Here is a 25,846-nt window from a genome sequence, read left to right as displayed (position 1 = left end):
AAATGTCTCATTGACAAAAGGAAGTCACACGGCCAGGTCTAGTGTCTAGGGGATGTGAGTGGAGGAACCACAAAAGGGCATAGAGAAGGAGGTGTGGTACATGCAAGGCCATTCATTTAACAATCAACCACAAGTTGTTTAGGAACAGCGCTCTCTTCCTACAGGCCATACACAACAGCTAAAACTAAAGAGAAAAGCAAACTATTCTCCTGGAAAAACATCATTTTCCTAAGGGTTTTATAACCTAGTCTAGTATGTCTGCGATTTTTCTCAATGTCATGAAATTCTGAAGACAATCAATTTGGAAAAATACACTTCTCAGAGAATATTTTAAGAAGAGAGAGGTCATAGGATGTGTTGATATCAGTGTTTAGCAGCTTCTAAAACTTGTTATCTTGGCCCTTCCGCTTTGAATGAGCAAATTTGTAGACAGAAGATTGAACCATAAGACCTTTAATCTGCTTTTCCAGTACTGAGATTTTGTGATAAACCATTTGGTAATAAGTCTATTACAGGGGTTCAGCTATTTAAAAAACTTTTTGATAACCTCAGAGTCAAGTTTTCTGGGATTAAAAAAACCATCCGACTTAAACTTTTGCCCTGCAAGAGATTAACATATAATGAGCCACCAACGTTCCAGCACTGTTCTAGCTCTGGAGTATACAGCAATGAAAGGAGTGCCCACTGTCATGGAGCGTACATTCCCAATGCAGGTGACTGACAGGTAGTGTGACGAGCTATACTGTTTTGTCCAGGCTTCAGGGATTTCTAGGATGAAGGACATTCACTGCTAAAACTGAGAAATCACTGATGGACAGCAACTGCAAGCAGCAGCCCATTTCCCACAATGGTCCCCAAAGACCATCCTGCCCTCTCCCTTTTGGTATCGACAACCTTATGTGCTCCTCTCCCACATTACATAAGTTGATCTGGGTAAAGTAACAGCATATTGTGGAAATGATTTGCGTGTGACTTCCCAAAGCTAGGTCATAAAAGACACTGGGGTCTACTTTGCAATCTCCAGGGGAAGCCAATGGCCATCTTAAGGGGACACTCAGACAGCTCTATGGAAACTTCCATTTGGCAAGGAACTAAAACCTGTTGCCCTTAGCCATCTAAATAAGCCTTCTGTAAAGGAGATCCTCCAGCCACAATCAAATGCAGTCAAACTTCCAGATGACTTCCAACCTAGCCAACATGTTCACTGCCATCTCATAAGATCCTTAGAACCACCAGCCAAGCCACTCCAATGCCTGACTTAGAGACTGAGGTAAAGGATGATGTTAAATTTTGGGGAAATTTGATAGAGTGTTAGACAACTAATGCAGTGCTATAGACAAAAGTTATGCCTAATAGAGTTGAAGGTAGGCAATACTTCTGACAATAGGGTTTGGAAAAGATTTTTTTTTTTTTTTTACAGGCAGAGTGGACAGTGAGAGAGACAGAGAGAAAGGTCTTCCTTTTCCGTTGGTTCACCCTCCAATGGCCGCTGCAGCCGGCATGTTGCGGCTGGCACGCTGCAGCCGGCGTACCGCGCTGATCCGAAGCCAGGAGCCAGGTGCTTCCTCCTGGTCTCCCATTCGGGTGCGGGGCCCAAGGACTTGGGCCATCCTCCACTGCACTCCCAGGCCACAGCAGAGAGCTGGCCTGGAAGAGGGGCAACCGGGACAGAATCCGGCACCCTGATCGGGACTAGAACCCGGTGTGCTGGCACTGCAGGCGGAGGATTAGCCTAGTGAGTCACGGTGCTGGCCTGGAAGATTATTCAAGAAGGATTTGGGCAGAGATCAAAGGGAGAAGGCCAGCAAAAGGACAATTCAAACAGAAGGCTAAAGGATTTTGGATTTATTATCAACAAATGGTACTTGCTTGGTGTGTTGTTAGAACAAGTGTCATTGAGACTGCAGTCGGATCAGCAGAGTGCAGAGGGGCTGTAGGAGTAGTGGGGAGGTAGCAGATTTTGTAGGGTCTCACTGAACAAAGAACAAGGTGTTTGAATTTTATTCTGAGTCGAGGGAAGCTATGGTTTGCCGCAGAAAAAGAGCTGCACCACCTGACCTATATTTTTAAACCGTCTTGTCTTCTTTCGGTGTTATTGGCAGCTTGGATTCCAAACAAGCAATGTGCAGGTCTGTGATCACGCCGAGTCTGGCTGGGCTAGGCTATGTAGACGTAACCATAAATCCCCAAGCCTTTAAAACTAGTGTTTTCTGGAGAACTGCACTTATATGTGAGTTTGGGGCCACATGTTTTCCAGAGAAGTGCAGTATTCGTGTATGAGTATGGGGCCACACAGACACCTGAGCACATGAAATGGGGCTGGTATGAATTGAGATGCACTGTTATGGGCAAAATACATACCAGATTTCCAAGATTTAGTACAACAGAAGAATGTAAACTACATGTTGAAATGATCTTTCGGGTAGATCGGATATTATAAATACATATTTATTCTGTCTCTCTTACTAACTCTGCCTGTCAAAAAATCATATTATATATTATTATATATGATATTATAGATTTATACATAATATATTTAGTAATATAAATACATTACTAAAAGCAATTTCACCTATTTCACCCATTTTCTAAAGGGCCCGTTAGATTTAAAATTCCATCTTGTGGCTTGGATTATATTTCCACTGGACGGCGGCAAGCCCGTGCCATTGGCACCTGGCGGGCAAACCTTTCGTTTCTCCTGGCGAAGCGCTGCCTCGGAGAGACTCGGGCGTTCTGGCTGCAGGGGCGCTGCAGGCGGTCCTCAGCGAACTCCTTCCCTCGCACATCCGACCCGACTACACCGCGCGAACCACCCAGGGCGGGGAGCAGCCGCCTTCATCGCGTCACACTGCACAGACAACCCGGAAGGAAGGCAACCAGCAGGGGGCGGAGCCCTTCAATCAACACCCCTGACTAGACCAATCCACGACCTGAGCGGCCAGTGGTTGTCCCCGCCTTCCGGGACTTCACCCCGAGGGGGGCGTGGCCACAGGCAGAGAGGCGGGATTTCCTGTCCAGCTGTGAGTAACTTCCGGCATATACCGGAAGTTCCCTCGGCGAGACTCGGGAATTCAGAGCGCTGTGTGGCTCTTCGTGGGCGCTGTGGCAGATTGAGGCCTGAGGTTCTTGAGGGGCCTGGCGCGCTGATTACTAGAGTATTGGCTTACTCATCTGCCGTTTCTCGCCTGGCGATGGCGACGTACACCTGTATTACCTGCCGCGTGGCGTTCCGTGACGCGGAGATGCAGCGGGCCCACTACAAGACGGACTGGCACCGCTACAACCTGCGGCGCAAGGTGGCCAGCATGGCCCCGGTCACCGCCGAAGGCTTCCAGGAGCGCGTGTGGGCGCAGCGGGCCGTGGCGGAGCAGGAGAGCAAGGGCACGGCTACCTACTGCACCGTGTGCAGTAAGAAGTTTGCCTCTTTCAACGCCTATGAAAACCACCTCAAGTCGCGGCGGCACGTGGAGCTGGAGAAGAGGGCCGTGCAGGCCGTGAATCGCAAGGTGGAGCTGATGAATGAAAAGAACCTGGAGAAGGGTCTGGGCGTGGACAGCGTGGACAAGGATGCCATGAACGCGGCCATCCAGCAGGCCATCAAGGCTCAGCCGTCCACGTCTCCCAGGAAGGCGCTCCCGGCGCCGGCAGAGGAGGAGTCCAAGAGTTCTGTGGCCCAGGCTGCGGGGGGACGTGCGGTTCACGAGCGGGACCCAGCCGAGAAGCCGCCCCGGCTCCAGTGGTTTGAGCAGCAGGCGAAGAAGTTGGCAAAGCAGCAGGGGGAGGAGAGTGAGGAGGAGGAGGAGGAGGAGGACCTGGACGACGAAGGTAATGGCCCTCCCTGGAGCGGCCGGGGGTTGGCGCCTCTTAAGTTTCCAGAGTTATATTCGAGGTGGGGATGTGTGTGTCCGTGACGATGATGAGGGGAGGTGGTGTAGATGCGTTCTAAAGGGCCTTATCCGGCCAGCATCGCCACCGGTTGTCTGTTTTAGTCTGATTGCAGATTGAAGGCCTAAAACCTTACCTGAAGAGCGAATAGGTGCTTAATCAATGTTTGTGAAACGGGTTGAGGTCTTCCCCGTTTCGGATGAGCAGGCTTTTAAAATATACATAGGAGAACATGCTATAGTCGTACCGCCTGCCGTAGGAGTTGTGATTCTACTGGGTTTCCAGTAGAAAATCAGTATGATAGTTTTTGCACTTAATTTGGTTGATTGTAAACAGATGGAGGGGCTCCATATCAGCAAACCTGAAACGTGGAGCTTGAACCAGCAACCTAGCCTCCTTGACTTTAGGAGCCTTTTATTTCCTTCTTTTCCCGGCATCCTGTTAACACTGATGCTGTGTTTACTCACATCATACTCCGTTTATACAGCTATAACAGAACATGCGAGACTGGCTAATGTATAGACAACGTAAACAGTTTGGAAGACTGGGAAGTCTAAAATCAAGGCCCTGGCAGATTTGGTGTCTGGGGAGTCTGTTCCGTAGATGATGTTTCCTTGTGATGTCTTACTTGATGGAAATGGCAGAAGGGCCTTTTTATAAAGGGACTGAGCCACCCAGGGCAGAGTCCTCATGACCTAATCATGCCATAAAGGCCCCGCCTTTCAGTACTGTCACACTGGTGGTTAAGCGTTGACATGGTGGACATATTCAGATCATAGCAGTTGCACCACCGCCAAGTAAACACACACCACTGTGCATCTGTGAAGTGGTAGATACACACAGTATATAAAAGTATTCATCTAGATATAAGACCACGTAAGTCTTCAGCAGTGGGCGAGGTACTATGAAGCATAGGAAAGAAGGAGTTTACTGTGTACCGGAAAAGAAAGATTAAGGAGTTTTTTTTAGTTATTCAAACTTGTCTATGGTAAACGAACAGCTAAAATTGAGATCTTAGAGAAGGATTTGTCCTCAGGGTTGGAATTAGTATCCTCTTTCCCCAAATACAGTGTTGCTTCATGCAGATCATTATGGCATTTTTAATTGTGATTGCCACTTTTCTTTAAATTATGTTTTTCAAAATTCTGGCTTGAAGACTGGGAAGATATTGATTCTGATGAAGAATTGGGATGCGAGGACACTGAAGCCATGGACGATGTAGAAGAGCAAGATGCAGAGGAGGAACGCTCACCCCATGGTGCCATCCCTGTAACGGACTGCTTGTTTTGTCTCCATCATTCAAGCTCCCTCATGAAGAATGTGGCTCATATGACTAAAGTCCACAGCTTCTTTATTCCTGATATAGAATACCTTTCAGATCTTAAAGGACTGATTAAATATTTAGGTAAGTACCATAGTTTTCCTTTTTATGAGGAAATACCACATTATTGAGAGTCAAATCTTTAGAGAAGTTTTATGATTCTTACCAGTCGTTGATGTTCATTTTGTGAAAATCAAAGTCTTAGTCAATGTGTTTGGAGTTGTGGAGATGAACGATGAGACTTATCCTGGCTACGAAAAGCTCTGATATTTTGTGATAACTTTTCCTCAACTTTTTTAGGAGAAAAGGTCGGTGTTGGAAAGATCTGCTTGTGGTGCAATGAGAAAGGGAAATCCTTCTATTCCACAGAAGCAGTGCAGGCACATATGAATGACAAAAGCCACTGTAAGCTCTTCACAGATGGTGACGCTGCTTTGGAATTTGCAGACTTCTATGATTTTAGGTAAGCCTGTGGTTTGCAATGTGACGTGAGAAGTAAGGGCATCATATTTACATTGAAGTGATGGTTGATGTGCCAATGCCAGCACTGTACAGTGAATAGATCCATAATAATTCTGGTAAGGCCTCTGGAGATGCTTATTGCCTTTAATTTTGTAGATAAGAAGCTCAGTTTAACAGAGTTTAACATATGTAGTAAAGAGAAGATCTCAGTCCCAAACTGAAGTTTTTTTTTTTTATTATAGAAAGCTTTTATTTAATAAATATAAATTTCATAAGTACAACAATTGGATTATAGCGGTTCTTCCCCCCATACCCACCCTCCCACCCCGAAACCATCCCACCTCCTACTCCCTCTCCTGTCCCATTCTTCATTAAGATTCATTTTTAATTATATACAGAAGATCGACTCTATACCAAGTAAAGATTTCAACAGCCAAACTGAAGTTTGTCTGACTTGTTTTTGTTTTATGTGGTTAAATGGTCAGTTCATTTTGTCAGTTCCCTCATAAACAGATTTGGAAACTATCTTTCATGTTTTAGGTTCCTCAAAAGTCCTTAAACATAAGCTGTTTCCTAAGGAGTTGAGATAGTTGCTAAGCTAGAGCAATTCATGTGAGATTATCCCATAGATAGTTCAACTCCAGCTAGAATCGTGAACAACTCATACATCATGCCAGAGATATATTTTGGGTGTTCATGAACCACTAGTTCTTGTCAACATTCCTGTGACCCAGGGCAGGAGATAAGCAGCTGTGTAATAACTACCAGACATGCGCAGCCCAGCTGATACTGGTGTTCAGAAAAATCTTAAATCTTTAAGGTCTTCATTTTGCGTTTTCTCTCCTGCTTCTCATTTTGCAGTCGGGGACTTGTAGTTGGCAAGCGTAAGTAGGGAGTTAGACAGATTGAGTGTCTCCAGAGGTAGAAAGCATCTTCCTCCAGGCAGTAGACAGTATTTATCCCTCCCAGGCATCCTGTCAGTAGTATTTATGACTTTCTGATGGTTGGAGTGGTCAAAGCAAACCTGAGATTGAGTCAAATGACTGCAGTTAAGTGGCTGACTTGAAACGCTGCAGTGCACAATCTCTGGCTTCGCTCGTCTGCACTTGCTGTCTGTGTACTCGGGATTCTGTCTCCTGTAAGTCATGACTCCCAAATGGATTTCTCCAGTATAACCTTCCTTCAGCTCCAGATTTACAGATCCAGTCACCTCCTGACATTTCTAGGTACGTGTTCAGAAGAAATCATGGACATATGCAAAGTCGAACTCTTGCTGTGCATCCTAATCTAAGCAACTGTCCTTCCAGTTACTCAAGCTAAAAACCTTGTAGTCAGTCATCTGTTTTCTTTCATGCTTATGTGAAATCTATCACCACATCCTGTTTTACCTACCCTCAAGTTATCTTGGACTCTGACTACTCACTACCCAGAACACCGTCAGCTTTCACCTGGCTTGCTGCACCACTATTCTGCCTGCTCAGTTTCCTTATTTACATGCTTACCACCTTCTATGTTCTCTTCTTTCTTTCTTTCTTTTTTTTTTTTAATATTTTTATTTATTTATTGAAAGTCGGAGTTACACAGAGAGAGGAGGAGAAATAGAGGCACAGCACTCCCAACTGGCTGCAACGGCCAGAGCTGTGCTGATCTGAAGCCAGGAGCCAGGAGCTTCCTCCAGGTCTCCCACATGGGTGCAGGGGCCCAAGGACTTGGGCCATCTTCTACTGCTTTCCCAGGCCATGGCAGAGAGCTGGATCAAAAGTGGAGAAGCTGGGACTTGAACCTGTGCCCATATGGGATACCGGCACTGCAGGCATCAGCTTTATCCACTACACCACAGCACTGGCCCCTTTGTTCTCTTCTCAAAATTAGCTAGATGGGTTCTTAAAAAATACTGAGTCAGGTGAAAGTGCTCTAAATCTTCCAAAGGCACTCTCTCTCCCCCATCCCTCCGCATCCCCACCTTTAATTTATTTGAAAGGCAGAGAGACTGATGGACAGAGATCTCCCATCTGCTGGATCACTCCTCAAATGCCTAACACCCAGGGCTGGGCCATTCCAAAGCCAGGAACCCATAATTCAGTCAGAGTTTTCCATGTGAGTGTCAAGGACCCAAGTACTTGAGCCATCATCTGCTGCTTCCCAGGGTGTACATTAGTAAGCTGGAATTAACTATAGAGAGGAGACTTGAATCCAGGCACTCTAATAAGAGATGTAGGTATCCAATGTCCCAACTGCTAAGTCAAATAGCTACCTCTTAAAGGGTTTTCTGTCTCTCAGAGGAAAAACCCAAGTACAATGGATTCCAGTAATTACATGTTTTTCTAAGGAACCTTTCATTTGCTGTTATCTTTACTTATAATTTTTGGTCAGTTAGTTACATGACTTGCCCAATTACTTCCTACAAGGTTTAGCATAAATTTCACGTTCTCAGTATGACCTTCCTTGACCAACTTCCATAAAATAGCAATACTTACCAATCCTTTTTTATTTTATTTTAATTTTCCTCATGGCCCTTATTGTCTTTTTACATGTTATGTGTTTGTTTATTGTCTTTCTCCTTCTAGAATCTAAGCTTTAAAAGGGTGTTGTTGTTTACTGAGCATTCAAACTGAACCTAAATTTATAACTGATGTAAATGATTCCAGCAGTAAATTTCTCTTAATCAAAATAGTGCTTTTTTCATACTTTATCTATTCTGTTAAAATGAGAATTGATGTGAGCCTTTATAAAAGTGAATAATAAATGATTGATTTATCTTAAATAAGTAAAAGTTGATAATGCTCAGTGTAGAAAACTTGGAGAGTAAAATGCCTTTACACACAAAGCCAGTGTTTATTGAGTGCTTACTACCTCCCAGACACTAGTCTTCTAAGCTCTTTATGTGGATTCACTCAGTTAACAAAATGATAAATTGCTTGTAATTCCACACTTCTTGCCAAGATAACTAGTGTTAACTTATTTTGGACTTGAAACTTTTTGTTGAAGAATGAACTTAGAGAAAAGTACACATATGTATATTTAAGATATCATAAGTCAGCCCAGTGAAATTTTGAGTATAATTAACACCCAGTTGGAGAAACAGAACATTAGCAATACCCTGACATTTCCCTGTGGATCCTTCTAGAAGCTATGCCTTTTGTCTTCATGAGTGAATTCTATTGTGACTTAATATTGATTTTGTCTGTTTTTGTATTTTGTATAATGTAATCACAGGTATGTGTTCTTTGGGTTTGGCTTCACTTGCTCAACTTTACATTTGTGAGACCCATCTCTACTATTTTTTTTAAGATTATTTATTTGAAAGTCAGAGTTACACAGAGAGAGAGAGAGAGGGGAAGGAGGGAGAGAGGGGAGGTCTTCCATCCGCTAGTTCACTCCCCAATTGGCCAGAGTGGCTGGAGCCAGGAGCCAGGAGCCTCTTCCAGCTCTCCCACATGCAAGGGCCCAAGGACCTGGACCATCTTCCACTGCTTTCCCAGGCCATAGCAGAGAGCTGGATTGGAAGTGGAGCAGCTGGTACTTAAATAGGCGCCCATATGGGTTGCCAACACTGCAGGTAGTGGCTTTACCTGCTACGCCACAACACTGGCCCCAATCTGTACTATTTTAAAAAAATATTTAGTTATTTATTTGAAAGGGAGAGTTACATGGGACAGAGACAGAAAGAGAGATCCTCTGTCCTCTGGTTCACTCCCCAAATGACTGCAATGGCAGGAGCTGGGCTGATCCGAAGCCAGGAGCCAGGAGCTTCTGCCAGGTCTCCTACACAGGTGCAGGGGCCCAAGCACTTGGGCCATCCTCCACTGCTTTCCCAGGTCATAGCAGGGAGCTGGACTGGAAGTGAAATAGCCAGGACTTGAACCAGTGCCCATATGGAATGCTGGCACTGCAGGCAGCAGCTTTACCTACCAGGCCACAGTGCTGACCTCCATCTGTACTATTTTGTATAGCTATGGATGATTGATTCTCATTCTTGTGTTTTGTTGTGTGCTCCACAATGTCTAGACTACTCTTGATGTACATTTGAGTAGCTTCCAGATTAGGGCTGTTACTAATAATGCTACTATGTAATTCTAGTATGTGTCTTTATTTAAATGTGTACATATTATTTGTTGTATATTTAGGAGTTGCATTAGAGAATATGTTCAGTTTTAGATGATACTGTGAAATTGTTTTGCAAAATTATTTTCTATAAGGGAGAACTTTTGATTTTAGCCACTTTGGTGGGTTTTAATTTGTTTATGGTGATTACCAATGTAATTAAGAATTTTTAATGTATTGGCCATTTGGATATATTTTTGTGAAGTGCGTGATTAAGTTTTTTTGTGTTTTTCTGTTGGGTCTGACCTGCTCTTAGTATTTTAATGTACATTTCGCCACTTATTTTTTGTGTATACCTGTGAATATGGGATTTGTGAAAATTTATTTGTAGGAATGAGAGATTCTTCTTTACCTGCTCTGACCAATAAGATAATTACTAGATGTGTCATTAAAATGAATTAAGCATTAATAAATTCAGTTCTTTAGTCATTGCTTGCATTTGAAGTGCAGTGCTTAAAAGCTCATATAATCAGATGGAGCTTCCATATTAGGCAAATAGACTTGAACATTGCTATCAACAAAGTTCTGTTGGATAGCACTGTTGTAGATTTGTTTTTATAATGAGTAAATTGATTAGAGCTACTTGTCCAGCTCTTCATTCTTCCTCTTTTCTCTGTTTGACAACTGTTTTAGGGAAAAACAAGTACAAGAAAGAATTCTTCCTGTTCTGCGTCATTTGCTCACTTTTACTACAGAGAAAATGCTAATAAGTTGTTTTCTTTTGCTAGACCTCTACCTTTTAGGTGGCTAGTAAGTTTGCCACATTTGCACATATCATGTGTGTCTCTTAGGTAAGATAGAAGTATTAGTCTGATTCTTCATGCCAATGTACTGTTATAGGAGCAGTTACCCAGATCACAGGGAGGGCGAAGACCCCGATGAAACTGAGCAGTTGCCCTCAGAGAAGAACTTGGAATATGATGATGAAACCATGGAGCTGATTCTGCCTTCTGGTGAGTGCCTTTATCAGCAGTGCCAGTAGGATTGTCTGAGTGGCATATCACCATTATTATTATTTTTTTTTAATTAAACTTTTATTTAATGAATATAAATTTCCAAAGTACAGCTTATGGGTTACAATGGCTTCCCCCTCCCAAAACTTCCCTCCCACCCACAACCCTCCCGTTTCCCGCTCCCTCTCCCCTTCCAATCACATCATGATTCATTTTCAATTCTCTTTATATACAAAAGATCAGTTTAGTATATATTAGGTAACGATTTCAACAGTTTGCCCCCATATAGCAACACAATGCCATCTCACTAGTCCAAGTGATCAATTTCAGTTCACATTCGATGGCTCGGATAGGTCTAAGAATCAAAGGGATCACACAAACAAGACAAGTGTCTGCTAATACTAACTGATAGAATCAAAAAGGGAGAGAAAGATCCAACATGGGAAGTGGGATACACAGCAGACTCATAGAATGGCAGATGTCCTAAACAACACTCTGGCCTCAGAATCAGCCCTTAAGGCATTCGGATCGGGCTGAAGAGCCCATGAGAGTATTGTAGGCATGGAAAGCCAAGATACCATGGAAAAGAAAAAAAGAAGAAGACCTAAATGAAAGATCTCTGTGAGTGAGATCCCAGTGGAAAGAACGGGGCCATCAAAGAAGGAGGTACCTTTCTCTGAAGGGAGGAGAGAACTTCCACTTTGACTGTGACCCTATCGGAATAAGATCAAAGTCAGCGAACTCTAAAGGCTTCCATAGCCCTGGCAACTCATGACTAGAGCCTAGGGAGATTACTGACGCCATGAACAGGAGTGTCAAATTGTTAAGTCAGCAACAGAAGTCACTGTGTACTTACATCCCATGTGGGATCTGTCCTTAATGTGTTGTCTAATGTGCAGTGATGCTATAACTAGTACTGAAACAGTATTTTTACACTTTGTGTTTCTGCGTGGATACAAACCGATGAGATCTTTACTAATTATATACTGAATCGATCTTCTGTATATAAAGATAATTGGAAATGAAAAAAAAAAAAACCTGGTGTTAAATTGGAAATGGCATAGAAAATTAATTAATTTTAAAAAATATTATGTAGGATCTCTGTCTTTAATGTGCTGTACACTCTTATTTAATGCTATAACTAGTACTCCAACAGTATTTTTTTTTTTTTCACTTTGTGTTGCTATATGGGGGCATATCACCATTATTATCTTTCATATTATTCTTCATTATTTCCATGAGGGAAATAGGACATAAAACTTAATGTGTGTGTTTATGTTCTTATATGTATGGTATACTTTGGGTTGTCACTTACCTTGAAATTAGCTGTTTCTTTTTTTAAGATTTATTTATTTTTACTTGAAAGTCAAAGTTGCGGGGCCGGCGCTCTGGCGCAGCGGGTTAATGCCCTGGCCAGCAGGGCCGGCATCTCATATGGGCGCCGGTTTGAGACCCGGCTGTTCCACTTCTGATCCATTTCTCTGCTATGGCCTGGGAAAGCAGTAGAAGATGGCCCAAGTCTTTGGGCCCCTGCGCCCATGTGGGAGACCTGGAGGAAGCTCCTGGCTCCTGGCTTCTGATCAACACAACTCTGGCTGTTGTGGCCAATTGGGGAGTGGACCGCCGGATGGAATACTTCTCTCTCTCTGCCTCTGCTTCTCCTTCTCCTTCTCTCTGTGTGTAGCTCTGACTTTCAAATAAATAAATAAATCTTTAAAAAAAAAAAAAAAAGAGTTACACAGACAGAGAAGGAGAGGCAGAGAGAGAGCAGGTCTTCCATCTGCTGGTTCACTCCCCAATCAGCCATAATGGCTGGAGCTGCGACGATCCGAAGCCAGGAGCTTCTTCCGGGTCTCCCACGCGTGTGCAGGGGCCCAAGGGCTTGGGCCATCTTCTACTGCTTTCCAGGCCATAGCAGGGAGCTGGATAGGAAGTGGAGCAGCTGGGACTGTAACCAGCACCCATATGGGATGCCGGCACTGCAGGCGATGGCTTTACCCGCTATGCCACAGTGCCGGCCCCTGACTGTTTCTTTTCGATTTGAACAATGCTTTTTGTTCAGAATGTTTTGATTGAGCCTCCCTGCTTCCCTTCCTTTCTCCCTTTCTTTTTATTAAAATATGTAGACCTTTTCTGTACTGTTCTCATATAGATTTTTAAGGTCCGATTTATGGTTTTTTTTACTCTAATTCACTGAACTGCTTCCTGTTTCCTTAGCTGCTCAGGCTCTAAATGGTTGGCTGGCATGTGAATTTCTGACCGACAGTGTCTGAGTTGCCTGACTGTATTCTAGTTGTAGGAGATACTTGAATTCTTAAAATTCTGCCTTCTTTGGGGAACAGGATTCTTGGTTGGAATTTATCCCTGGTATGAGAAGATGAAGAATCACCATGAATATAGAAAGTTACCCACTGTTTTTCATGTGGGAAGAAAGAATAGGAAAAGATGCAATGATTAGCTGAAAGGCTGGAGAAATGAACAGAATGGCAGACAGAAGATTCTAACAATTCCTGGTACTTTCTTAGCATGTTCAGGCTTTTCAGCAAGCCTGCAGTTTAGATTCTACATACTCATTTGACTTATGAAATTTAGGAGGTTGAAGTAACATGCCCAAGATCACACATCTAGTTGGTGAAGCCTCTTTCCCACTTCTATTCACTGCCTTGGGAGATTTGCGATAATGGTGGGGGCAGGAACAGCACACAATGCCAATGGAGATTTTGGCAATGAAGAAAAACCCCGTTAGTATTGCCCTTCACAGAAACCATGTGTAACTTGGAATCAGAACCTCTTAAGATAAGGACAGCTTTAGCAGCTGATGGCAGAAGGAAAGTGCAGGCAGAACCCATCTGGAAGATGTAATTCTACAGTGACAAGAAAATTAAAATGCCATGTAATGTGGTGGCCTATGTAATACTCAATTGCAAAAGCCTAAATATAATCACAGAAAACCTGCTAGTCTTCCTCTAGTGAAAGTATTAATACAGAACATCAGAAATAATGTTTCATAACTTTTTTTTCAGGACTATTTGTTTAGCCTCTTGTCTCATTCACTTCCACTTCTTAACTGTAGAATAAGATAACTACATTAGCACATGCTACAAGCATGTGCATGAATGAGCATATATTTGAGAAAAGTTTTCACCTGAACTTTACATTTTTGAAACTTGAAAATATAAAGAATCCTTAGCCTTGTAGAAAACATTTTTGTGGGTGAGTTTGTTGCCTAAGGTTAAGCAAAGGCCAAAATAGGTATCTTTGTGGGATCTCTTCCTCTCCTACATTCAGATGATTTGGCAGCCACTAAATGTCTTCTGAGTGTCTGTTTTCTCTTAATCCAGGTCTGTGTCCTCATTACAGATAACTGTCCATTTCCAAGCTGATTTCCACGCAAACCAAAACAGAACATTCTTTTTAAAGCAACAGTATATTTTTTGTCCCCTGGAATTCCTCAAATGAAGCCATTGCTTTTGGATAACTTGTAGTTTCTCTGGCTTCTGCTCTCTCGGGCGTCTTGTGCTGTTCCCTTACTACAGTTGCTTCTTCCGGCTCTTTGCGTGTGTAATGCCTGTGTCTTCCTCTTACGCCTTCTGTAAGACTCATCTTACTTGGCTTTAACCTCCTGGGAAGTCTTTCTGAATTCCTCTCCTGTTCGTCTGTCGGTCGTTGAGAGTTTCCTCTGCTCCCGGGACACGTGGTGTATCTGTGATAACCTTCACCTCACTCCTTTGTAGTTGTCGGCTTGTTTGTCTCCCCCCGTAGTTTTGGAACTGAAACTGCTGCTTTCACCTTTTCGTCTCAGTTTAGGTTCTCAGACACACAAGAGCCAGGTAAATGTTGACTGAGAGGGTGGAGGCAGCTATTGAAAAGAAACGAAGGTTGATTCCCTTGGGCCTGGAATGAACGAAGAGCAGAGCAGAGGGAGCTCTCCGGCTTGAGTCACGTTTGTCTGTGTTACTGTTTGATGTCTGTGGAGAAGATTGATTTGCGTTTATATTGTATAGTCAAAGAAGAAAGTAGCATGAGGTTAGCTTAGTTTTGTAACACGTGGGTTTCCTTGTTTACAGCTGCAGGTCCAGTTACTGAGTTGTGTTGTTTTAAACTGTCCTGTAATAACCTTTGGACAGCACTTTGACATGGACTTGGAAGTAGTGGGGTACCCAGTTTGGTATTAGGATATTGTGAAACGCTGTGCTTTTGAACTGGAATACCCAGGAAAAACCCAGCCAACAGCTAGAAACTACCTTACTGTAAGGGTTCTTAAGTAGACCATGCACATTTTTTCTGTGTGGGCACATACATTTTTCTGGGAAAATGCATTAGGTTCTTTTTTTTTTTTTTTTTTTTAATTTATTTGACAGAGTTACAGACTCTGAGAGAGTGAGAGAGAGACAGAGAGAAAGGTCTTCCTTCCGTTAGTTCACTCCCCAAATGGCCGCCGTGGCTGCCGCTGCACCGATCCGAAGCTAGGAGCCAGGAGCCAGGTGCTTCCTCCTGGTCTCCCATGCGGGTGCAGGGGCCCAAGCACTTGGGCCATCCTCCACTGCACTCCTGGGCCACAGCAGAGAGCTGGACTGTAAGAGGAGCAACTGGGACTAGAACCCGGCACTCATATGGGATGTTGGTGCCTCAGGTAGAGGATTAACCAAGTGAGCCACGGCACTGGCCCCTGCAGTACATTCTTAAAAGCATCTGTACCTGGAGAAGATTAAGGAAGATACATCTGTGTGTAAGACATTCTCTACCTCCAGAGGCCCTCTCCGATGACTGAGAACTTAGAGTAAGTCTGTGTTTAAATGAGAGCAGAATAGATTTCAGAGTGAATAAAAAATGACCAGTATTGTGAAATTTCTTCCATCTGGACTGACATGATATTTTTCATGTTGCCCATACTTTTACTAACTCAAGTTTTACAAATCAGTTGTGCCAGGGCCAGTGCTGTGGTGCAGTGGGTTAAAGCCTCAGCCTGTATCGCTGGTATCCCATATGGGCACCGGTTCAAGTCTCCACTGCTCCTCTTCTGATCCAGCTTTCTGCCATGGCCTGGGAAAGTAGTAAAAGATGGCCCAGGTCCTTAGGCCCCTGCACCTGCATGGGAGACCTGGAAGAAGCTCCTGGTTTCTGGCTTTGGATCAGTTCAGCTCTGGCCATTGTGGTCATTTGGGGAGTGAACCAGCAGAATGGAGACCTTTCTCTGGCTCTACATCTCTCTCTAACTCTGTCTTTGAAATAAATAAAAATTAATCCTAAAAAACAAAAAACAGACAAAAAAACCAAATCAGTTATGCTTTAGTCAGTCAGGTTTACTATGAGACATTGGTTTGCTCCTGCGTTTCAGTATTGGTTTGGGGTGTTTTTTTTAATGATCCAAGAAAATGGGAGATCTCTGATCAAACACTATATAAAATGTAGCAACAACATATTTAATCATCACCTATTTATCTCTGAACAAATTTACATTCAGAAACCTCTTCCATTGTGCTCATTTGTATGATTAACTTAGCATGAATGTTAGCTTGAAAGCTATTTTGAAAGGATTTTTACGTGTGGAAGTTAGTGATTTTTATTTATTTATTTATTTTTTTGACAGGCAGAGTGGACAGTGAGAGAGAGACAGAGAGAAAGGTCTTCCTTTGCCGTTGGTTCATCCTCTGATGGCCGCCGTGGCTGGTGCGCTGCGGCCGGCGCACTGCACTGATCCTAAGGCAGGAGCCAGGTGCTTCTCCAGGTCTCCCATGCAGGTGCAGGGCCCAAGCACTTGGGCCATCCTCCACTGCACTCCCTGGCCACAGCAGAGAGCTTGCCTGGAAGAGGGGCAACCGGGACAGAATCTGGTGCCCCGACCGGGACTAGAACCCGGTGTGCCGGCGCTGCAAGGTGGAGGATTAGCGTGATTTTTTTTTAAAGCTTTATTTTATTTAATTGAAAGAGTTAGCGAGAGAGGTAGAGACAGAGAGAGAGGTCTTCCATCCCCTGGTTCACTCCCCAGATGGCCGCAACAGCCTGAGCTGCGCCGATCTGAAGCCAGGAGCTAGGAGCTTCTTCTGGGTCTCCCACATGGGTGCAGGGGCCCAAGGACTTGAGCCATCTTCTACTGCTATCCCAGGCCATAGCAGAGAGCTGTATGGGAAGAGGAGCAGCCAGGGCTAGAACTGGTGCCCATATGGGATGCCGGCGCTATGGCGCAGCAGGCTAACGTCCTGGCCTGAAGCGCCGGCCCGAGCTTAGTGATATTGAATCAGCTATACTTGGTGCCTATTTTAAATAAAGTAGTAATTGTGATACTCTGAACTTAGTTACTCAGATTGTGTGTGTGTGTTTTTTAAGATTTTATTTATTTATTTGAGAGGAAGAGTTACAGACAGTGAGAGGGAAAGTCAGAGAGAAAGGTCTTCCATCCTTTGGTTCACTCCCCAATGGCCGCTATGGCCGGAGCTACGCCGATCTGAAGCTAAGAGCCAGGTGCTTCTTCTGGGTCTCCCATGTGGGTGCAAGGGCCCAAGGACTTGGGTCATCTTCTATTGCTTTCCGAGCCACGGCAGAGAGCTGGATTGGAAGAGGAGCAGCCAGGACTAGAACCGGTGCCCATATGGGATGTGGGCACCACAGGCATAGGATTAACTGACTGTGCCACAGTACCGGCTCTCAGATTGTGTGTGTGTGTGTTTTATTTATTTATTTTTTTGACAGGCAGAATCGACAGTGAGAGAAACAGAGGGAAAGGTCTTCCTTTTTGCCATTGGTTCACCCTCCAATGGCTGCCACAGCCAGCGCGCTGCGACCGGCACATCACGCTGATCCGAAGCTAGGAGCCAGGTGCTTCTCCTGGTCTCCCATGTGGGTGCAGGGCCCAAGGACCTGGGCCATCCTCCACTGCACTCCCGGGCTATAGCAGAGAGCTGGCCTGGAAGAGGGGCAACTGGGACAGAATCCGGCGCCCGGACCGGGACTAGAACCCTGGATGCCGGCGCCGCAGGCGGAGGATTAGCCTAGCCTCAGATTGTGTTTTAATCATTTAAGTAGATGATTATGAAGCCAATGACAAACAGCATCCAGTAGAGGGCACTCTGAGCATTTCTTTTGAAGACTAGTCTGGCTCAGTCCTCGTGTTCTGTTTTCCTCATTGCTCTTCAGTTCTTACGAAGGAAGCCTGTCTGAAAGACACATTCAGTGAGCTGTTGACTACCCTGATGAAACTTGGTAGGTCCACAGACGATACATAGCTAATCTTCTTAGGAAAATGACTGTTTGGAATTTTGTTTTCCAGTATCCAGTATAATTAACAGGCTATTTGTTACTGCTATGGTAAAAATTAGATGGACAGGTTGTGTGCTTCACCATAACTCATACATAACCAATCCCTTATTTGTTTAGGTAGTCATACTATGTCCTGAAAATATTATTTTTATGTATTTTTGATGAGGGCTTTTGAATTGGACTGTTCAGTTGGTGCTAATGTCAGGTGCTTCCTCATCATTGACATAGAGTGGGAGTAGTGCTAAACACTTAGTTTTCATTTCTGTTCTACTAGCTGTCAGAAACCTTGGCATTAAGTAATGAAGCCTGTTCAAGGATGTTTTAAAAGGCCAGCCTTCAGTAAGATATTTCTCAGTGTTGCTTAAGAATATTAATATATTGATTACATATAATATATTAATATGTACTAATGACCGGCATTGTTATCCCCTGGCTTGGGAGTAATTGTTTTTACAAATATGTCCTGAATGAATATTGTAAAGAGAAAATCAGTTAAGCAATCCTGAAAGATTGTTTTTGCCAGCTCCTGAATATGCTCACAAAGCAAGCAACTTTTCCATATCTATGTAGCCAGCGAATTATTTTCTGAGTTGGGATGTAAAATAATGTGATTTGGAAAGAATATTGTAAAGGCAAATGCAGCCTTCCAAAATAAACTATCATGTTCATAGTCTTTTTACTTGAAAGATTCTCTGTGTTTTTATATGTGTAAATGTAAAAACTTTTCTAGCAACTAGGTTTTAATTAGCCACATTTATTTTCATTGGAAATAGCTGTTTTATGCTTTATGTACATGTTGTTGATGACTGGGAAGGTATTTGATTACTTATATCCTCGATTAAAATTCTATGAAAGCACAGCGTGTATTTAGTAAGCTCTTAGGTGATGCTGATGCCGCTGGTCTGGGGACTGCCCTTTGAGAGCCACCGCTGTGATGGAGCCTGGCTCCTGCGGTTTCATCTGTTGTGAAGCAGAGACACAGGTTGGGATGTTGTTCCTGTAAAGGACCAGAGGCGGTAGTTCAGGTTTTGAGTGCCATCATGTCTCTGCAGAGTTCCCCAGCTCTGCTGTTGTGGTATGAAAGCAGCTGGAGATAATACCTACACAGATGAGTGCAGTTGTGATCCAGTTCTCTGAACAAAACATGACAGTGGTCAGATTTGGTTGTTTGGCTGTAGTTTGCTACCCCTCCTATTAAAAGATATGCCTCACCCTTAAATAAGGGCCTTGATTTGTTCTTTTGTAAATATATTTATTCCCTCAGGTTTTTGTTAAATTTTAGTTCCAAGGTTTTTGATGGTCAGTCCCCTTTCCCCATTGTTTTCTTATTTGAAATGTACAGGATCTCTTTTTCCCATTGTGTTAAAGTTGGTAATGGTCCTTTCTGATAATAACATACACAGTCATATATTGTAATAACATCATAATATGTTTGAAATTAAAATCATAGTGTGATTAGCTCAAAAAGTTTAGCAGCTCCTTCTAAATAAGCAAAAGCTGTGAAGAAAGTGCAGTTTAAATGCCTTTTAAAATCCTGGCTTACCAGGTGATTTCGTCACTTAGGAAGCAGTAGAGAAGAGTTCCTCAACCTTGGCACTGTTGACATTTTGGGCTAGGTATTGTACATTTTAAGATACTTAGTAGCATCTTGGGCTTTTACCCACTAGATGCCAGTAGCACCTTCTACTTGTAACAACCAAAGATGTCTCCAGTTAGTGCCAAATGTTTCCTATTGGATAAAATTGCCCCTTGAAGATTGAATTTGGAAAGCTCTTGCTTTATAGCTCTGCCTTGCAAAAACTATCTAATTCAATGTTTATATATTGCTGTTTTGAAAAACAGGTGCCAGAGTGGGGCATCGCTCCTTGATGAGATACTACAAACAGCGATTTGGCTTATCAAGAGCTGTTGCGGTTGCTAAAAACCAGAAGGCTGTGGGCCGGGTACTCCAACAGTACAGAGCCCTGGGATGGACTGGCAGCACAGGTTTGTTGGTGTTTACAACTATGATTGGGCCCAAGAACTTATTTTTCCAGAAAGAGCTTGGGTGAAGTTGTTTCCATTTATGTGTTCTTATGAATCCTATCCAAGGGAAACTTATCCTCTTGTCTCTGAGAGCTTCCATTACCACTTAATAATGTTAATGGCAATAAGCGCAAAGCTGCATGTCTTAAAAGTTTCATATTCTTGGTATAATAATTTCATGTATACTATCAACTTTTTCAGAAGACAATAGTTGGAAAAAGGATTATTTAGTAATCATCAAAAGTTGAAATTATCCTGAAGGCTACACAGAGGAATTCAGTAGTATTCCAGTGGTTAATAGCTTAAGCTGTGGAGTTATGCATGACTTACAGGATGTACTTACAGATTCTCAGATGATGAGCACAAGTAATCTAATTAATCTAAGCTTCTGCTTCCTCATTTATACAATGGATATAACGATAGTATCTGCTTCTATGAGTTGAGATTTTAATGTCATAATGCATGCTCACATGATGTAGCCCATAGGAAACTTAGTCAGAAGAATAAAGCGCACTCCAAGATATTGATGTAGTTGATGACTTCTTGGATAAGACCCCCAGAGCATAGGCAACAAAAGCAAAACTAAATAAATGGTGTTGTATCAAACTCAGAAACTTTGGCACAGCAAAGTAAACGATCATAGAGTGAAGAGACATCCAACAAAATAGGAAAAAATATTTGCAAGCTACCTGTCTGACAAAGGATTAATATCCTGAGTAAATCAGCCAATTGAAAAGCTCAACAACAAAAAAAAAAACAATCCAGTTAAGAAATTGGGCACAGGACCTCAATAGTTCTCAAAAGAGGAAATGCAAATGGCCAGCAAATATAAGAAAAAATGCTCACCATCACTAGCCATCAGAGAAATGCAAATCAGAACCACATGAACTACAACCTCAGCCCCATCAGAATGGCTAAAATCCAAAAGACAAGGATTAACAAATGCTGATATGAATGTGGAGAAAAGGGAATGTTTATACACTGTGGGAATGTAAATTAGCCACTGTGGAAAACAGTACTGAGATTTAAAAAACTAGAAATAGACATGCCCTGTCATCCAGCAATCCCACTACTGGGTATATATTCCAAAGACATGAACATGTTGTATCAAAGAGATACCTGTACCACCATGTTTATAGCAGTGCTGTTCACAATAATCAAAATTAGGAATCAACCAAGTTGTCTACTATCAGATCATCAGGTGAATGGATAAAGAAAAATACACATATATAGATACAATAGAATATTATTCAGCTATAAAAAGAGTGAAGTTCTACCATTTGCATCAAAATTGATCCAGCTTGGAGGACCTGATAAGCCAGACACAGAAAGACAAATACTTCATGTTTTACCTCATATGTGGGAGCTAACACTAAAAATGAAAAACAGTTTAAAAATTGAAAGGAAAATAAAGAAATGCCTGTATCAGTATTACTACAAATATATTTTTGTCAAATTTTGTTTTATGTATTTGTCCAACCAGTGGTTAAAAATTGTGATACTATAGTTTTAATGATCTATGGTTATTTCAGAATTTATTGTATATGGGTGAAATGTTCATTCTTCCACTTGATTATTGTTTATAGCTCTTGCCTATATTCCTGCTGAAATAGGGTCTTCACGTTTTATTGTTGATCTCTTTATTTAGTGGAGCATTAAGCCCTTGACTGTATGCTAATTAAAAATATGTTATCTGAAAAATTAAAACGGAAGAAAGAGGCTGAGAGGGAGGAAGGAAATATCATTATAAAAATTGTATCTATGAACTTCATTGACCTTGTTCTCTTTGTATTAATATTACATTAACATGAAAAAAATATTGTAAAAAAAAAAAAGAAAAAACCCACACACACAAAAAAAGAGAAATAAAACAGGCCACTGAAATTGTTAAGCTTTGAAACCTCATCAATACAATGTTATTTATATTTGTTCTGATACGTCTACTGAAGGAAGCCAGTTATCCTTAGATCTTCAGGGAAAACATCAACTGTGGAGAGGATAAGAGGACAGCTGCCTTCTGATGGCCTGGAAAGCTCTGAGCAACTGAAATCTGTTTAAATCCACTGTGTTTTATGTACACGTGCTTTCTGTCACTGTGGCTGCTTGGGAGATATGAGCATGCTTGAGTCTAACAAAGACTGACTTCATCTTGCTCTTGTCAGGAACTGTTATCTGACTCCATTTATAGTTTCTGCCCTTCTCTATCCTCAGATCCATGGGCCTGCACTTTCTGTGCATATAAAGCTTTCCGATGATTAGAATTAAAGATGCTCATCCCAGAGAAATGTATATATCCAAGAGTGCTGGGTTGCAATTCTAGGGTGCACATAGACCCCCAAAGCCCAGCTAGCAACTTCTTTAAATTACCTCAAACTTTTGGAGTCTCGGCAAAGACTGAGTTTTCTCTAATCACAAGTAACAGACTTTTGCCTCATTTCTTCACCCCTTTGCAACCACAGGAGCAGGTCTAATGCGAGAGCGGGACATGCAGTATGTTCAGAGGATGAAATCAAAATGGATGCTGAAGACAGGAATGAAGAACAATGCCACCAAACAGATGCACTTTAGGGTTCAAGTGAGATTCTGAGTGTCGGCCAGGACTGAGTGATGTGTAGCCTGCACAAGTTTCCACCTTACTTGAGGATCACCAGAAGCCAAACTGTGTGGACCCCTTTGCTGCTACTTCATTTGTTCTGATCTGATAATAAAAATCTGGATTATATTGGCTTTCAAATGTCATTTTTCAGTAGTGTTTAGATCTTATGTTTTTACAAACCTGTACTTTTGTGTGGCAGTTGCTTTATTGCTTCAGCTTTTGAATAATTTATGGCTCTTTGCATAATGTGGGAAATTCAGGAGGGACGTACCCACTTCAAACTTAGTTGAACTTTCAAAATAACTCACTGTGTTATGGCACTGGGGCCTATGTAGTTGAACTTTGAGGCTTACGTAAGAAGAGCAAAGTTGAATGTTGCTCACTGAATGTGAGCATTGTGGCTGTTGAGGTGGTGAATCACTGCAGGTACATTCACTGTATCCAGGAATGTTGAAGAGCATGCTAGTGGCCTGCTGTAAAGTTTTTTTAGTTCTAAATGTGAACACACTCCCCAGCCTCTGGTAAATGCCATTATACCCAAATTCTTTGGGATCAGCCTTTTTAATTCTACATATGAGAAGTCACAGAATTTTAGACAGTGATGGGTCATTTTAACTAACCTAGTTCAGTTCTCATCACTTCACCTCTCCCCTCCCTATGTTGTTAATGTACCAGAATCCGGGGCCTTGGGGAGATAGAAAGGTTCTCATCCATGGTGCATAACAGTAATTGACAGCAAGGAAAAAATGTGTTTCTCCAAGTGTGCATGTATGCTATAGTTTGGAGATGCTTAGAATCTTCCCCAAAGGTTCATGCTTTGGAAGTTTCTGGTGATGTTGAAGTGGTGAAACCTTTAAGAGATGATGCCCAGTTTTGATTAAGTCCTTGAGGTGCAACTCTTGGAAGAGATCAAGGTAGTTCTCACAGGATCAACTTAGTTCTCGACAGAATGGGTTGTTATAAAGTGAGGTCACACCTCTCCCCCACTTGACCTTTTCTGCATGTGGCTGCTGCTCTTTTTCCCTGCCATATTGTAAAGCAGCTGGGGGCCCTTAGGAAGCCTGCACCATGCTGTTTAGACTCTCCAGTAACCAGAATTTTGAGCCAAATAAATTGCTTTTGCTTTTTAAAAATATAATATGTTTATCTAAGAGACAAGAAGAGAGAGAGAGAGAGAGCTTCTGCTGGTTCACTCCCCAAATGCCTACATTGGTTGGGGCTGGAGGCTAGGACCAAGACTGGGAACTGGGAATGCAATCCAGGTCTCCCAGTTGGGTAGCAGTACACCAATTACTTAAGCCATCACTGCTGCCTCCCAGAGTCAGGATAGAAACAAAGCCTAGACACTCTGATGAGGGACATAGGCATCTAAACCACTAGGCTAGACACTCCTTTTTTTCTTTGTACGTGTCCTGACATCCTTTGAAATTAGCTGGAGGTCACCATCATTCTGTAACTCCTGTTCTCAGTGCACCTGCAGAATTGGCATGACGTGGACACCACTATGGCTTATACCTTCCAGAGTGGCAGATTGAGCTGTATGTAGTTCCACTTGAGCCGTGGCTGAGATGGTCAATAGATGCTGTGCTAGAATTTAGGGAATGAAATCCCAAGGTGGTTCATGGGATGGAATCCCAAGGTCCTATGGGCACCTCTCTAGAAACCTTGCCCTTCAGATCTGAGCTTGTCTTAATCTATGAAAGGCTTTTGGGGTCACTTCTGTCATCTTGATGAATGGAACCTGGCCTCATTCTATCTGTATTAATCTCTTTAGTAAATGGTCACTTGGCCATACCTTTAGTATTTGCACCTGTGTTTTAATTCTTTACATGGCCTGAGAGTTTTCCCAAGCCTTTGTTCTTTTTGAATTACAAATGCCATCTTTCCATTATTTTGCTCTTCTCTTCTCTTCTCTTACTGTAAGCAGAGAAAAGAAGCTATACAGAACATTGAACTTTTTGCTCTTAAATATTTCTTGGGCCAAATCCTACTTCATTGCTCTTAAGTCTCCCTCCCTCCTTCCCTCTCTCTTTTTCTCATTCTCTTTCTCCTTCCTTCCTTCCTTCCTCCATCCCCTCCCCTCCCCCTCCCCTCTCCTCTTCTTCCCTCCCCTTCCCTTCCCTCTCCTTCCCTCTTTCCTCTTCTCCATTTCCAATAGTGGGAGACCTGGAAGAGGCTCCTGGCTCCTGGCTTCAGAATCAGCTCAGTTCTGGCCGTTGTGACCAATTGGGGAGTGAACCAGCAGATGGAAGACCTCTCTCTGCTTCCTTCTCTCTCTGTGTAACTGGCTTTCAAATAAAATAAATAAATCTTTTTTAAAAAAGAGATTTATTTATTTTATTTGAAAGGCAGAGTTACAGAGAGGCAGAGGCAGAAAGAAAGTCATCCATCTGGTGGTTCACTCCCCAAATGGCCGCAATGGCCAGAGCTGGACTGATCCAAAGCCAGGAGCCAGGAGCCCCTTCTGGATCTCCCATGTGGGTGCAGGGACCCAAGCACTTGGGTCATCTTCCACTGCCCTTCCAGGCCACAGCAGAGAGGTAGATCAGAAGTGGAGCAGCTGGGACTTGAACCAGCGCCCATGTGGGATGCTGGCACCAGAGGCGGCTTTACCTGCTACACCACAGCGATGACCCCCAAATCTCACCTTTCTTAAAGCTATAGGACATGGATACAATCCCACCAAGATCTTTGCCACTTTATAGCAAGGGTGGCCTTCAATCCTACACCTTGTTCCTCATTTCCATTTCCATATGACACCTCATCATATATTCTCACAACATTATGACCTAAAAAGGCTCCTCTCCCTTCAGCTCTTTTCTTCTTCCGAATACTGACTGGAATTGCCCTTAATACCTCTCTTCACAGTAGTACAAGCTTTTCCTATCTTGCTTCTACCCATTCTCCCAGCTTCTACCCATTACAAATCTCCTTTACATTTTCAAGTATTTGTTATGGCAGTAGCCCCTATGTTTTGATACCAATTTTCTATCTCAGTCTGTGTCACCATAACAGAGTATCACAGACTGGGCAATTTTTAAATAAACATTTATCATCGTTCTGGAATCTAGGAAGTCTAATAACCATGTGCTAGCATCAGGCAAGGGCTTTCTGGCCATTTCATCCCATAGCAGAAAGCAGGCAGACAAGAGTGAGGGAGAGCGGGATCAGGCCAGACTTAACTTTTGTAACGAACCTATTCTTGTGATAACAAACTCACTCCCATAGTAGTGTCATTAATCC

At 42.8% G+C, this 25,846-nt stretch overlaps 1 protein-coding gene across 1 annotated transcript; it reads left to right on the top strand.

Moving 5' to 3' along the window:
- Positions 1 to 3,046: 3,046 nt before the first annotated feature.
- Positions 3,047 to 22,729, top strand: ZNF622 (zinc finger protein 622). The gene is made up of 6 exons (XM_062212096.1): positions 3,047 to 3,825; positions 5,042 to 5,290; positions 5,507 to 5,669; positions 10,613 to 10,725; positions 19,825 to 19,968; positions 22,467 to 22,729. The coding sequence occupies exons 1-6, from the start codon at positions 3,192 to 3,194 to the stop codon at positions 22,592 to 22,594; spliced, it is 1,431 nt and encodes a 476-aa protein (XP_062068080.1). The 5' UTR covers positions 3,047 to 3,191; the 3' UTR covers positions 22,595 to 22,729.
- The last annotated feature ends 3,117 nt before the right edge of the window (positions 22,730 to 25,846 follow it).

This window comes from Lepus europaeus, chromosome 15, assembly GCF_033115175.1.
Source record: "Lepus europaeus isolate LE1 chromosome 15, mLepTim1.pri, whole genome shotgun sequence".
Classification (NCBI taxonomy): Eukaryota; Metazoa; Chordata; class Mammalia; order Lagomorpha; family Leporidae; genus Lepus; species Lepus europaeus.
This window is presented reverse-complemented; position numbering and strand designations above follow the sequence as displayed.

What these genes read in the sequence shown, in the direction of transcription:
- ZNF622 (XM_062212096.1), top strand. Translation starts at nt 3,192, where the DNA reads ATGGCGACGTACACCTGTATTACCTGCCGCGTGGCGTTCCGTGACGCG. An exon ending in GCAGACTTCTATGATTTTAG is followed by an intron (nt 5,670 to 10,612) that starts GTAAGCCTGTGG and finishes GTACTGTTATAG; the next exon opens with GAGCAGTTACCCAGATCACA. An exon ending in GGAGCTGATTCTGCCTTCTG is followed by an intron (nt 10,726 to 19,824) that starts GTGAGTGCCTTT and finishes TTTGAAAAACAG; the next exon opens with GTGCCAGAGTGGGGCATCGC.